Source organism: Triplophysa dalaica, chromosome 2 (assembly GCF_015846415.1).
Source record: "Triplophysa dalaica isolate WHDGS20190420 chromosome 2, ASM1584641v1, whole genome shotgun sequence".
Taxonomy (NCBI): domain Eukaryota; kingdom Metazoa; phylum Chordata; class Actinopteri; order Cypriniformes; family Nemacheilidae; genus Triplophysa; species Triplophysa dalaica.
The window spans coordinates 28,187,039-28,202,014 of NC_079543.1; the positions used below are offsets into that span (position 1 = coordinate 28,187,039).

General features: G+C 35.7%; 1 protein-coding gene across 1 annotated transcript; it reads right to left on the reverse strand.

Annotated features, from left to right (window-relative positions):
* Positions 1-12,841: 12,841 nt before the first annotated feature.
* On the reverse strand, positions 12,842-14,609 carry LOC130409605 (2-oxoglutarate receptor 1-like). The gene is made up of 2 exons (XM_056733649.1): positions 14,447-14,609; positions 12,842-14,361 (listed from the first exon to the last, which is right to left on the reverse strand). Exon 2 carries the CDS (start codon positions 14,351-14,353, stop codon positions 13,364-13,366), a length of 990 nt encoding a protein of 329 aa, XP_056589627.1. The 5' UTR covers positions 14,354-14,361; positions 14,447-14,609; the 3' UTR covers positions 12,842-13,363.
* Positions 14,610-14,976: the final 367 nt, after the last annotated feature.

The following is a 14,976-nucleotide window of genomic DNA, read 5'->3' on the forward strand; positions in this document are numbered from 1 at the left end:
ACTTAACACTTTTAAAAATAGATTTGATTCTGTGCACATCTGAAAATATGAATTGTTGACTGAACATAAAGTATGTGATGACACATGTGAAAACCCAGATACCATTTTGTGTCATTTACTGTTTTATACATCAAACTACATTCTACATGTAGAAAACCTTCTGTGGAAGAAAAATCTTGACATCTTTAAAGTCCCAGTAAAATAATAAATGACAATGCCTACTTTTTTTTAAATATTGCAGGATTTATTGTAAATAGTTGATCAATGTGGGTGATTATCTTTTTTAAATTCGTGTGCACTCAAATCTTTAGTTAAAATCTCAATGCACTTCCTTCCTGTAATGGCTTTCCATTTTACATGAAGTATGTTTGACGGCTTGGGCGGAGCATATGTTGACTCCTCCCCTTCAACTGTTAGTCTGCTGACAGTAACATTTCAAAATGAAACAGCTGGTTTTATACATCCAATCAAATCGACGAAAGGGGACTTTAAATAAGACCATTGCTGCATCCGAAATCACATACTGTGACGGTACGTACTGCATTTGAAAATGTATTCACGATCCAAACTCATGAATCTCTGCAGAAGTAGTAGACCATCCGGGTATTTCTTGCCTTTTTGCATACTTTGCATACGCAGCATGTCAAAGATTGAAATTTTTTGTGCAGGATAATAAAATGCAGCATCTATACAATTAGAATCTCAAAAAAGGAAAATTTGACATTATAAACCATCTTTTACAGCAATAAACACACATCAAGTATTTATTTATTTTGCAGTGACTTTGTTAAACACAAGTGATGTCAGTATTAAGGAGTGTTGAGTTTAAGATATGTTGACATTATCTGAGGACACTTTCTCTGTATAAACTTTCCAGAAGATAATGAAAGTGTTGGGCTGATACACATATACAGTTTATATTCATATAAAGTGCTCTACACACACACACACACACACACACGGATCATTACGGCAACAGTCTGAACTCTAATATCATTCAAGAGTTTCTACAGTAAGTGTCTCCATTCTCTCGATCTGTGTATATAAAGTCTTTGCATGATTATGGACATTAACCATCAGTTTATTTGCAGTCATTAACAGAGTTTTGTGTGAGATGATGTGTTTAATATCTTCTCTGTTTCTAGGTATAAACTCTTTAAATTCTTTGAGCCTTCAAAACAGCAACAGCTAATAAACACATTTCTTCTAGTACACACACGTGTTCTTTATATCTCAGTGGTTTTCATCTAAATGAAGCTCCAGTGTTTGTTCTTGACCTATAAAGAGTGAAAGTCACTGTGGGAGCAGATGTTACAGATGAATGAATGATTTTATTTAATCAAGCAACAATGACATGACATGTTTTGCTCTTTTTTTTGTTGAACTTATTGTGCCATCTATAAGAGAACATAAGATACTGTTGTGAATCTGCACATGTGTAACGTCTGCTTCTGTAGAGAGAGAGAGAGAGAGAGAGAGAGAAGAGAGAGAGAGAGAGAGAGAGAGAGAAGAATAGAGAACGAGCACCCGAAGGTTTGACTAACCTATTTCTCTCTTCATTCTATTTCTGTGTTGAATGGCGAATAACCCGAAGCTGTGCTCTGATGTCTCTGCAGAACTCTTTCTGTCTGATGGATAAAATCTCTGTGTGAAGTTATGCGCATTTTTACATGCTTTGTCATTGTTTTCACAGTGTAGAAATACTGTACAACCAATAATTAAACACCCTTTTCACTACAGATAAACAGTTCTTTTGTTACGACCAACACCCCATCAAAGAACCTTCTCGAAACCTTTATTTTGTGCCATTGTTAAAGGGGTACTTCACCCAAGAATTAAAATTCTGTCATCATTAACTCGCCTACGAGTTGTTCCAAATCTGTATAAATATTTTGATGAACACACAGAGAGATATTTGGAAGAATGATTATAATCAGACAGATCTCGCCCCCCATTGACTCACATAGTAGGAATAAATACTCTTATAATTTGTTTGTTCCGTTGAACACAAAAGACGACATTTTGAAGAATGAAGGACAGCAAACAGTTCTGGTGCACTTTTGACTATCATTGTATTTTTTCCTACTATAGGAGTCAATGGGGGTCAAAATCTGTTTAGTTATAAGCATTCTTCCAAATATCTTTCTCTGTTTTCATCAGAACAAAGACATTTATACAGATTTGGAACAACTTGAAGGCGAGTAAATGATGACAGAATTTACATTTTTGGGTGAACTGTCCCTTTAAGTTTTCATGCAGTCTCTGACAGCTGCTTTGGTCTTCACTTCAATTTATAAATATTCAATATTAGAGAACTTCTGCCCTCTAGTGTACACTTGATGTGCTCTGACAATCACAAAACCTCAGAGAGAGAGAGAGAGAGAGAGAGAGAGAGAGAGATGATCAGATGATCAGATGATGATATCAGACAGTCAAACTTGTGTAGATATAGACATTTATTTATAGACATTTTACTGTTGTTTTGTCTTGACCTACATACCATAATAATCACACCTGCTGTGATCTTCATCTATCTCTCCATCAGTCTGTGATTTCATTGTGTGATACTGCCACCTTCTGACTGATCCTGTACTTTACACACATCCATTTAATCTAACTGTTGTGAACACACACAACACTTTATACAACAACAACATACATTGCCGAGATATTAAACATTGTGTTGTATTATTGCACTTCTATTGTATATTTGTAATTGATGTGTTTGATTCATATTCTTTTAACAGCGTGCACACAGTGAAAAGCATTTTTAAGGGAACTGTGCATATGACCATGAAGGCTTGAACTCGAATATTATTATATTATATACTATAATTCTATACATGTGTGACGGGAAGTAGTGAACAGCGTACGGTTCCTTTAAGGGGGCGGGGGAAGTAAATGATCCGGTGTATTTAGTCTCGCGGTAGTAGACAGGCTATCGTTTGTTCTCGTTTCTGCGATCGCACGCGTCAGTTGTTCTCCCCTGGATTGGCGATTGGAAGAGCTGTAGGTGACTTCTGTTTGAGAACGACTCTTTGTACGTTGAGGAGATTTGGGGTCTCTAGGAGATGCCGTGTGCGACGGTCATCTCTTTTATTAAAGGCGTGGCCTCTACAAGTCCAGTGGTATTAATTATATAAATTAAGTGAGGTGGTTGGCTTTCATAGCCCAGCAACACAGGGTCTTCCCCCCCCCTTCACGAGGCAGCTCGTCTTCTGGCTGTTACAACGTTTCTCCTCTCTATGAAGTGACTGGCTCTAACAGTTCATTCAATTAGATTCTCAAGAGACTCTGGATAGATTGTCGTATCCGAGAGCCACTGTTTTCTTTCCCACTTTATTTTTATTGTTTTTGTTTTGTTAGTTTCTTTATTTTCTTCATCAGTCCTGTGAGGTAGAATATTACTGACCAACGTTTGGTCACATTGCGGGGATTATCCAAAGTATTGATTGATTTATATTTCTTTTCCCACGTACAGAAGTTTTCTTTCTTAGGTGGTTGAGTTTCTCATTTGGTTGATTATTTATTTTGAGTGCATTTAAGTTTGTTTGGTTTTGTTGTGTTTATATTAGTTCTTCTGTACTGTGGTTATTGGATGTATTTATTTTACTTCTGGTCCCTTATACATGTTGACTGTCGATGTAACCTCTAGTGCACTACAGTCGAGTCTATTGCCTCTCAAATGTTAGACCTTTTTCTATTTATAATAAATTGTGAAGATTTAAATGATTCAAGTTGGTGTTCTGTGACTCTTGGTTCATTGAATTGAACAACCTGTGTGCTTAGGTTATTCAGGTTCTCCTTCCTGTCAAATTGGAGTGGCGTAGTCTGCCAGTAGCCTTGCTTCCGGAGATCAGCCGAAAGCTTTTGGTTACACATGTTATTGAAACACAATAATTATTGTGAATAAATCATTTTAGCAGATATGGGAGTGATTTTAATTGCATCTTCAGTCAATACAATATATGTCTAGCATGCCATTTTATTGCAGGAAACAATCCGTTATGCACTGTGATGTCAAAGATCCTTCTTTGATAACTTTTACATTTCGTGATGATGAAATCCTGTGTGTAACAGTTATCTGCTTCATCTTTATGTTGATTTGTGTGTGGAAAAACAGCGTGTTTTTTACAAAACAACACTAAACATCATTATGTGTGGAAAGTTGAGCAGACACTGTAGATAACACAGCACATCGCACAAACATATCGACGGTTTTTACGTCACCGCGAGTGGGCGACAACAGGTTTGTGTGGTGCCGATGACGTCACAGACATGCGAAGGGGTTAGTGACGTAAAAACCGTCGATATGTTTGTGCGATGTGCTGTGTTATCTACAGTGTCTGCTCAACTTTCCACACATAATGATGTTTAGTGTTGTTTTGTAACAAACACGCTGTTTTTCCACACACAAATCAACATAAAGATGAAGCAGATAACTGTTACACACAGGATTTCATCATCACGAAATGTAAAAGTTATCAAAGAAGGATCTTTGACATCACAGTGCATAACGGATTGTTTCCTGCAATAAAATGGCATGCTAGACATATATTATATTGATGTTGTGTCTTGTAATTGCTCCTTGAAAGTAAATGGGTCCCAGTTCTAAACTTTCCCTAATCTCACTGATTTGATTCGTAATTTGCTTGAAGACCTGAATGCAGACTTCGGGAAATAGTAAGAAACTTAAAAAACGTTATGCATAGTTAAAGAGTTAAATAGCGTCACGTTTTCATCTGTGTTTGTACTGTATGGTGCTTTTAAAAATTAACATTTTTAATATAGGGTCACGGTAAATCTTAATGTTAATTAAGTATATTTTAATGCTACTAATAAAAAACCTAAAGGGAACCTGTACAGAACATAATTTTTTGGTTTATTGTTACCCCTCAAAAAAAATAACCTGAAGGGAACGTTCTGGGAACGTTAGCTGTTGGTTAGAAAAACTAACTTGCAGGGAACGTTAGGGGAACGTTCTGTGTTTGCTGGGCTTTGCATTCTTCCGCTGTTGTTGGGTTCCATTTCCTTTCTGTCGCTACTGTTGGAGCTGTATCTCTTACACAGGGATCACAGAATTCTTTGACCGTCATCTGTAACAGTTTATTTTAATGGATAATCTGTTTGGATTACGAATCACTTTCATCACCAGACAAAACAGAATGATGTTTCTCCAGATCACAAATACACGTTTCACTACAATAGTCCACTAATATGATGTATAGTACACACTGATTCTGTGTCAACTAGCCATGACCTCAGACACGAATATAAATGAGGTGAATTTAAATTATGTAAAATATATCAATCAATTATGAATATTTAGTGTAGTCAAGCTACAAACACCCAAAAGTTAAAAAATAAACACAGGAGGATGGATGATATTAACAATATTTTTACACACTGAACCTGTCAGTTAACTGTGTGAAGGATCATCATCACGACGATAAATCCTTCATGATAAAATCTACAGCAGTTCTGTCTCTTCAAAACCAGTTTTGGCGTCACGTGTCTTTAAGAATTTTACAGGGACAATGAGGATGAGTCGTCCCAACCTCACAGAGCTCTTTAAATCATGTGTTTGTTCCCTCAGGTGTTGTTGAAGCGCATTGAACGCATTGTTGCTGTGACGTGTCAACAGCGCCGCCATATTGGAGCGGGCAGATCCCATATACACATAATACACATGAACGGCGGAGATGCGGTGTTCATGAATATAAAGAACAATCCTCAACACATTCAACTTGAAGTACATCAACATTTCGTCTCGAAGGTTAAATATTTAAAGTGAATTATTGTGAATCTGCATCTGATTTGTGTTATTCTCTCGAATAATAACTGTACAACAGTCCCTATTGTAATATATAAAATAATAGTATATACACTAACTAATAGGCTACATTTGTCAATTTAAATTGACAAATGTAGCCAATTAGTAAGTGTATATACAATTATTTGATATATTACAATAGGGACTGTTGTACAATTATTATTCGAGAGAATAACACAAATCAGATGCAGATTCACAATAATTCACTTCAAATATTTGTTGTTTTTAGTTGATGTTCTTCAAGTTGAATGTGTTGATGATTGTTCTTTATATTCATGAACACCGCATCTCCGCCGATCATGTGTATTATGTGTATATGGGATCTGCCCGCTCCAATATGGCGGCGCTGTCGTCAAATACCCTTTTATTATTTCTCAAATGCTGCACATTTCTTTGTAAAATAAAAACATATTTATGTAAAATAACAAAACTAAACTGAAATTTTAAAACAAATTCCAAATCAAAGAAAAAATAATAATTTAAAAGCCTCTTTAATATAAACAAACTTGGATTTTCTTTAAAATTAAGAAATATCAGCGTATCCAGGTTCTCCAGCGGCCCCTGCTGTTCAAAACATGTATTGCGATTCATTCTAAGTCTCTACATTATAATCGCTTTGAATCGTTTCATCTCTAATTGTATGTCGTTTCTCTTTTATGATATTTTATTTTACTTGAATGTAAATGACAGGTCCAGTACTGTAAATTACCTTCAGAATGTGATGAAATACAAATTGAACCTTTCCTGTAGCTCAGTGGTAAGAAGGTTGTGGGTTCGATCCCAGCGGATTGCTCATACCTATGTATAAATGTATAGGATAATGCAATTTAAGTAGCTTTGGATAAAAGCGTCTGTCAGATGCATACATGTTTTATTCCTCATGAGATGAAGGGGAGCTTATGTTTCATAGTTATTTACAAAGAACATTGCTTTTGTGTGTTCTGGGTTTTCAGTGTGTGTCTCAATCAGCTCTCTTGTTGGGTGGGTGATCCTGTCCAGAAATATTTTTTGTTCTGCTTGTTAAAAGCAAGTGGTCTAAAGAGATTTTTAGAGTTGTGTGGAAGGTGTTTGTGCATGCAGTCTGAATGTCAAAGTGTTTTACATGCACAGTAAAATAAAAATCAATTTTAGACGCGAAATGTGAATCGCTCCAAAGCATATATATTAAATAGTTTTCCCCGTTTTTCTTGTAAATTTGTTGTCTTTTTCCTGTAATTGTATAGTTTTGACCGTATTTCAAAACGACATAAAAAAATTGTCAAGAAACGTTAAAATGCATTTTTTTTAACATAGAATTACAGGTTTTTAATAGTGTACCACTGCTCATCTCGTTCACACTGTTCAGAAATTCAGTATGCTGTGCAGACAAAAATAGAATTACACTGTTTTGTTATTGCAGTAATGTTATTTACTCTAATGTTTTCTGACCAGTGAATGAGCTGTGATGCCTCAGAGTCTATACAAATCCTCCGCAGCTGACACTGTGATGTTGTGTGAGAATGTGCCTGTTGAATTATGTGTGTGTCAGAGGTCATATTGCACTTATACCAGTAGTGGGTTATCATGCCTTGGTGAATGTGATACTTTCACTTTTAGTATAAAAAAAGTGTGAGATGTAAAATAGATACACTTTCTATAGACTTGTAGATTTCCTTTAGTGGAACATCACCTTCATACATCTGTGGTTTTGACCCGTGAAACTGAAGTCACTGAGACTAAAGTCTGAAAGCATCTAAAAATAGGTCAAATTAACACTCAGTGAAGGTTCAGTAAGTTCACTCACTAGTCAAATGGAGCAGAAACAATCTTTGACCTCACAACTGAAGTTTTGATATCTCAAGATTACATTGGGCATCCGTTTATAGAAGAGATTCTGAGAAATGTGAATGTGTGTTAGCAGTAAACTAACAAACACACACACACACACGCACACACACACAGACTGAAGATGATCACAACTAAAGGAACTGTCAATTGTTTTGGATAAAAGTGTCTTTCAAATACATACATGTGCAGAATCTACTTTATATTCACAATTTAAAACACAGAGCAATAACACCATAGAAAACATGAATGATCTAAATATATAAACTGGTGAAGGAAGCATTGATCGGATGATAGGATGTGATGTCATGATAGAGTAACACATGTGGGTCTTTATAAAAATAAATACAATTAGATGTTTATTTTTTGCTTCGGTGACTGAGTTCCCGTGAATCATGTAGGAAAATGTATACCGGCGGAGATTTTGTATTAATCACTTTACTGTAAATATATTTGAATTATAAATTAACCCGTGAGTGACTGCAGCCCCAGACACGTGTCTGAATGGATGTAGAGATTAAGTTAATGTTTGCAGATATCTGTTAGTTATGAGCGTGACTTATTCCACATATAGACACTTTTAAAAATAAAAGTGCTTTAAAGGTTCTTGACAGCGATAATAACCATTACTGGTTCCATAAAGAACCATCTCTTTCTTCCCTTTTTATAATCTGAAGAATTTTTCGGATGTTAAAGGGTCTTTATTGAACTATTTAATGCTACTTTGGGAAGCATCTTTATTTTTAAGATAGTTTAAAACATCTTTAGTTCATTATAGTCTTGATTTTAGTTTTATTAATATTTTAAATTAGTTATTTTTAGATGTTTAATTTCTAGTAATTTTGGTAAATGCTTTTGTCATTTTATAATTTATTGATTTATGTTTAATGGTTTATTGAAAGATTTATTCATTTTTATTTTATTTTATTATTATAATTTTACTGCTTTAAACTCACTTCAGTTTATTTTTTAGCCAACATTAAAAAAAATCCTTGAGTTAAGTTATTAAAAGAAAATGAGGTCAATGTTTCATTTGATTTCAATGAATGGAACATCAAAGTCTTATTTTTAGTCAACTAAAATAACCTTACAGTATAAGATTTGACATGACATTTACATGTGTCCTTCCAATATATGAGACTGAGAGCATAAAGTGTTCAAATTGGAGGGGCTTTATATAAAAGCACATTCAGACTGTAGAAAGTTGACAGTTATTTGTATGTTAAGTGAACGTGGAACAGATATAATATGAATAAATATTTTTTTGTTTTCGATGGAGGAGGAAAGAAGGCGTTATCTTCCCAGAACTTCTTAAAACAACACACGTGTGGTCAGGCAGTCAGGTAAAAGATAATGAAAATAAAAAGAGATTTACAATCCAGATTCACAGTTGTTGGCATGTTTTAAATGAGGAAACATCATCTCATCTGAGTGTGTGAGATGAAAAGTGAAGAATTGCATTTCATTTACAGTTGTACTCAATAAACCTGTTCATCCTGTTCTGATACATTTCTTTATCTGACAGATACTTTTAAAGTCAATTGTAGTGCATTTAATTTCCTTCTTATCAGTAAATCTTTGTTCACTGAAAATTGAACCCACAATTTAATCACAGTGAGCTACAGTAACACTCTTCAGACTCTTCCGATTTCTTGTAAATTCTTGGTTTTGTGTAGTTTGTTATAATCCGTCGAGTTTCCCGGACCGCTGTCTGATTTCCTTGTGGTGGTGGATCGGTTATGTTCTGTTGAAGTTTTCTTAGAATCAAACATAAGCCAAAAAGTCAGACATCTGTTTACTGTACATGCCTTTACACATATATTTCCCAAAAGTCTTTGTACTTTACAGGAGAAGTTTATAATGATTATAGGCATAAAGCTGAGGAGCAACATGAATTAATCTGTGATGAATGAAGACTACAGGGATGAGCTCATACTGAACTGTATTTGTATTCAGAATGTGTGTTGCTATTGTTAAGTGTGTAGTTTTAGTATTTTATTCACAATATTCTTCTATGAACATTGTGCTATGTTCATGAGGCTCTGAGGTAACCTCAAAAAAGATGGGTGTGTTTTTAACTCATGGTTGGGTCTTGGTTATGGTTGGTCTCATGGTTGTGAACTGGGTTATGAAAGAATCTATGCAGGTTTGTTGTTACACAAGAATGGGTTGAAAACACACACACACGCATGCATAAACATGCAAACGCCTCATTTCTTTTGTAAAATGAACACAGTGTGCGAAAGCTTGATTCCTGTGGCATGAATAGGAAAATGTTGATTGTTTGATTGTGCAAGAGTTTCATTGATTGTGTGTGAGTGAAACACTTCCCTTTTGCATACAGTAGTGATATAACACACACACACACCTTTGTCAGGAAAAGGAAATCGAACTCTTCTTACTGTAAACCCCCCCCACACACACACACCTGTGTCAGGAAAAGGAGATTAATCTCTTCTAACTGTAAAAACCCCACCGTCCGAGATTTTAGTTCAGTATTCAACACCATGATTTCTCAGCACCTTATTGGGAAGTTGAACTTGTTGGGCCTGAACACATCCCTCTGTGATGGATCCAGACTGATGCCTCTCCTGACCGAGAGGCATCAGTCAGTCCGGAAACCACACCTCCAGCACCACCACACTGAGTTCTGGAGCCCCACAGGGCTATGTGCTCAGTCCTCTGCTGTTCCCGCTGCTGAGCAACGCATGGCTCGAAAACACATCAAGTCTGCAATGACACGACTGTGGTGGGACTCATCAGTAAGACTGAAGAGTCACCATACAGAGAGGAAGTGCACAGGCTTACGGACTGTTTCTGGACATTGACAAAACTAAAGAGATGGTTACTGACTTCAGGAAGACAAAGAGTGATCCCTCTCCGTTCTACGGACATGTTTAGGGTCACTTCACCTAAATGAATATTTATTCAAAGGGATGTGCATAAATGTCTGAAATGACATGTGAAAACAAATATGTAATTGCACGTCTTAATTTCTACCATTAGAAAACTCCATTTGTATTATGTGTTCCTAAAATGGATGACTTGGACCGAATGATGAAGAAAAATCAGTCAATGAGAGGTCAGAGTAAATGTGAACTCCTTCAATTTGATAGATTTCTATTATTTTATAGATTATTTTAATGACAACACAATTTCCACACATGCATTTGTGATTTAATGAATTTATTATTAGCATAAAGATGGGAAAACATTTCTAAAGCATAAAGACAGTAAACTTTTGAGCGCTAGTGTGTGTTTGTTCTAAATTTGAAATATTTCCTCAATATCGGCTTTGCATTTTTTAATCCGCCACTATTAAATTCTACTTTAACTCTATACTTTAGCTATACTGACTAATTGCTCTATACCAAGGCAATATCAAATAACATATAAATAGTAAATTGTGTGTATGATAGTACGTTCACCTGGAGAAAACATATTTTTATAGTATTTTAATCTGAACGAGTTGACTGAGTTTATACTTAAGTCTGTACATAAATAAACATGTGCTACAAGTATTGAACTAATAAACTATCAGTATACCTATGAGTTCCACTAATTAAAATATTGATTATTACTGCTACAAGTTTTTATATCTCTATGTTTTCTTGTAGTTGTGACAGAATGAGTGTGTGGATCAGCAGCATTACCTTTATTCGTATGACATGAAGCTAGAATATTGAAACTAATTCAGATGCATTTCCCCATACGCAGAATAACTTCCCACCAAATGATGTTGTTGTTGTTTACCTCCGGTCACCCAGGACACAAAACCTTTAGGGGATTTTCTGGCATTCAAGAGATGAACAGATGAACAGTATTTTCTTCCTTTGTGTTTACTTTCAGTAGTACACAACAGTAGCTCAGTAGCTCATCACTTTAGATCAGTGACATCCCGTTGAACACAAAAACATTCTGTAGATATAACGCACTGTTGCCAAATACATAAATATAAATAACAGAAAATGATGTTTGAATTGACTTTAAAAAGTAATTCATAGTATCTGTTGGCACTATATTTACTTAATGCATTGTTGTTGGTATTTATTGATTTACGTTTTAGGTGTAAAAATATTTGATGAGTTCTGACGTATAGTAGTTCACTTTAAAATAAGCCTCCATTGACTTTCCATAGTAATTTCTATTCCCACTATATGGAAAGTCAACGGGGGCTTATTTTTAAGTGAAATACTACTTTAATAATCTTAAAATTACATCAACTTATAATTGTGTGTATTTCCACTTACTTATCTGTGTTAAAGTGTTTACAACAATATTTAAATAGTAACTTAAATATTTGATTAAATGGCTACCTATTATTGTTGGGGCTGTGTGAATGATTGCATGAGGATTTATATTGCATGAGGATTTAAATGTTCATGATCATATACATCTTTTCCAAGATGTTTATGTATTTTTTTCTTTAGTTGAAAAGAAATGAAGATTTCTGTTGAAAACATTCCAGGATTTTTCTCCATATAATGGACTTCACTATAAAGATCTTTATTCATGGTCTGGTATGGTTTAAACCCTTTGAAGCTGCACTGAAACTGTCATTTTGACCTTCAACCTTTTGGAGTCCATTGAAGTCTATTATATGGAGAAAAATCCTGGAATGTTCTCATCAAAAACCTTTATTTATTTTCCACTTAAGAAACAAATAAATAAACATTGTGGATGACATGGAGGATAGTAAATGATCGTGAACATTTATTTTGTAAGTGAACTTCTCCTTTAACAGGTTACCATGATGTCATGAAGATTAGAGCATTTCCTTAGGGTGACAACACTACAGCTTTATCATTAATCAAAAGGCATTTCATTGGAAATGCTAGAGAGGCAAAACCAGAACTTGCATTTAAACAAAAAAAGTGTGATGGGTTTAGTTTTGTCCAAAAATTGAATCCGCAAAAAAACTATCTTTGTTGGGGCAACTTAATAAAGTTTCAGAGGACATTTCAAATCATGTTGGTTTTGCTAAACCAATTGAGTTAAGCTAACTAGAAAAGTCTCACAATATTTAATAAAAAATGACTTAAAATAACTTGCAAATTGTAACCTTAATTTTTTTGTCGAGCAAGTGGATTCTTTTTTAAAATTGTACATCATTGATTGATGAAATGAATTGATTCATCTGATTTCATTTGGAAACTTTATTCAAATGTATTTCAGTGCAAAACAGTTCTCTAATGTTCACCAACAGTGTTCATTTGTTCACTTGCATAGTTGGCATAGTTTTAGTTGATGTCAGACAAAGCTAATATCATAGAAACAAGGAATTAAATAAACTGAAACTAAATCTTGTCTTTCCTTCCTCCGCTTTTACCGTTGAACTTCAATAAACAATAGACCCACACATGACGATAATAATGGAGGAAACAATCAAGACAGACATTCTTCATTCAGAGCTTATGTAAGATCATATTCTGTGAATGCAATAACACAAATCATTATGTTATTGTACATTAAAACAAAATCACAGAGCTCAAATTTTATATACTAACCAAAAGTGCATGCATGCCATTATTTCCTTAAACAGTAATAATGTAACTCTCAACCCTGCCGTCCAAAAGTATTACTTTAAATTAGTATGTAAAGCATAAAAACACACAGTTGCTACACATAAAGAAATTATTAAGAGGTTAGGCTGCGTTTACACTTGTGCGTGTTTGACATGAAGAATAAATATTTATTTTAATGCTGTTAATGTGAATCGGTTGTGGGTTTGCTGATGACAGCTACATTTAAGATGTATTTAGTCTTTTCTGCGATTTTTTTACATCTGAAGAGTTCCACGAATGCCTGTTTAAAGGAATCCCCCGACAGCGTATACAACATCATGTTAAAAACAATGTTAAGGACAGCGATGGGTCTAGAGACCACATACGCCGCGTGCACACCCTTGTCCAGCATGCAGGTGACGTCCGTCATGATTCTTGTGTAGATTCTCAAAGCTCGCAAGACGTGGAAAGGTAAGAAACACACAATAAAACAGGTTAATATCAACACGATGACTCTTCTGGCTCTGACGCGTATGGCGCTTCCGGTGTGAGGACCCTTGGCTAACACCTTCATGATACGCCAGTAACATAGACACACCACGATCAGCGGCGTTACGTATCCCAGCACAGTCATCACCCAACTGTACTTCCAGACGAAATCTATCTCGCTGCTGGCGTAATCCGGGCAGACGGTTTTGTTATTTTGCACTTTCAATTCAAACAAGTTGAACATGGGCGATATCAAAGCGACCGCGAGAGTCCAGACCACCACGCAGGCCAGAACACCCCAGCGTTTCCTCTTAATGTTCTCTCTCTTTAATGGATGCACCACCGCCACGTAACGGAAGATTGACAGACAGGTGAGGAAGAGGATGCTGCCGTACAGATTGAAGTGAAAGATGAAGCGAATGAAGCGACACATTTGGATCCCGAGAGTCCAGGTGTCGTCTAGGGTGTAGTAGTACACTAGGAAGGGAAGACTGACCATCAGCAGGAGATCGGTGATGAGAAGATTCACCATGATGATGGTGCTGTTGGTCCAGGGACGAACTTTAAGCAGGTAGACCACCAGAGCCGTGACGTTCCCCAGCGCACCCAAGATAAAGATGAAGCTGTACATGACGGGCAGATAGTAGCGCTTCATGGCATGATCCACATCCGTACAGTTGTCATTCACACTCACATTTGACATCTTTCTCTCTACAGGAACACAAGAAACGAAGAAGAAATGAATCGAGTGGTTTTCATCATTAAGTTTAGATCAGAAGTGTACACAGGCACTTACGGTGATGCTTAACGTCCAGCTTCTGCTTCAACTGATCAAAATATTCTGGTGGTTTAATTCTAGTTTAAAACCCTCCCACCCGATTATAAATGACTTCCTTCTACTGGAAATTGCTTTTTTATTGTTTACATTCCTTGTTTTTATGCCATCTAAATACCAGACATCTGTAACAAACGAAGAGAGAAGAGCGAGTGATGTTGACCGTAATCACACACCCGCATGATATATATGAGCCGATGTCAATCACAGACTCCTTCGGGGAATTCCATTGATGTCATTTCATTATGTATGAAAATACTTCTGACATATTACTCGTGAGACAGACAGACATTTTTGTGAAATCATTTATAATAAAAGAGGCTTTTGGTGTAATCTGGGTTTACATCTGTTCAGTCGATCATTTAGAGCTCAGCATGCAACAGTTAAAGCTCAATGAAACCTGAAGGATTACCCAAATCGTGTGAACCAGGAACCAGAGAGAAGAAAACGATGAATGCTTTATATGAAACATCCCTTCTCGTCTGTCAGCC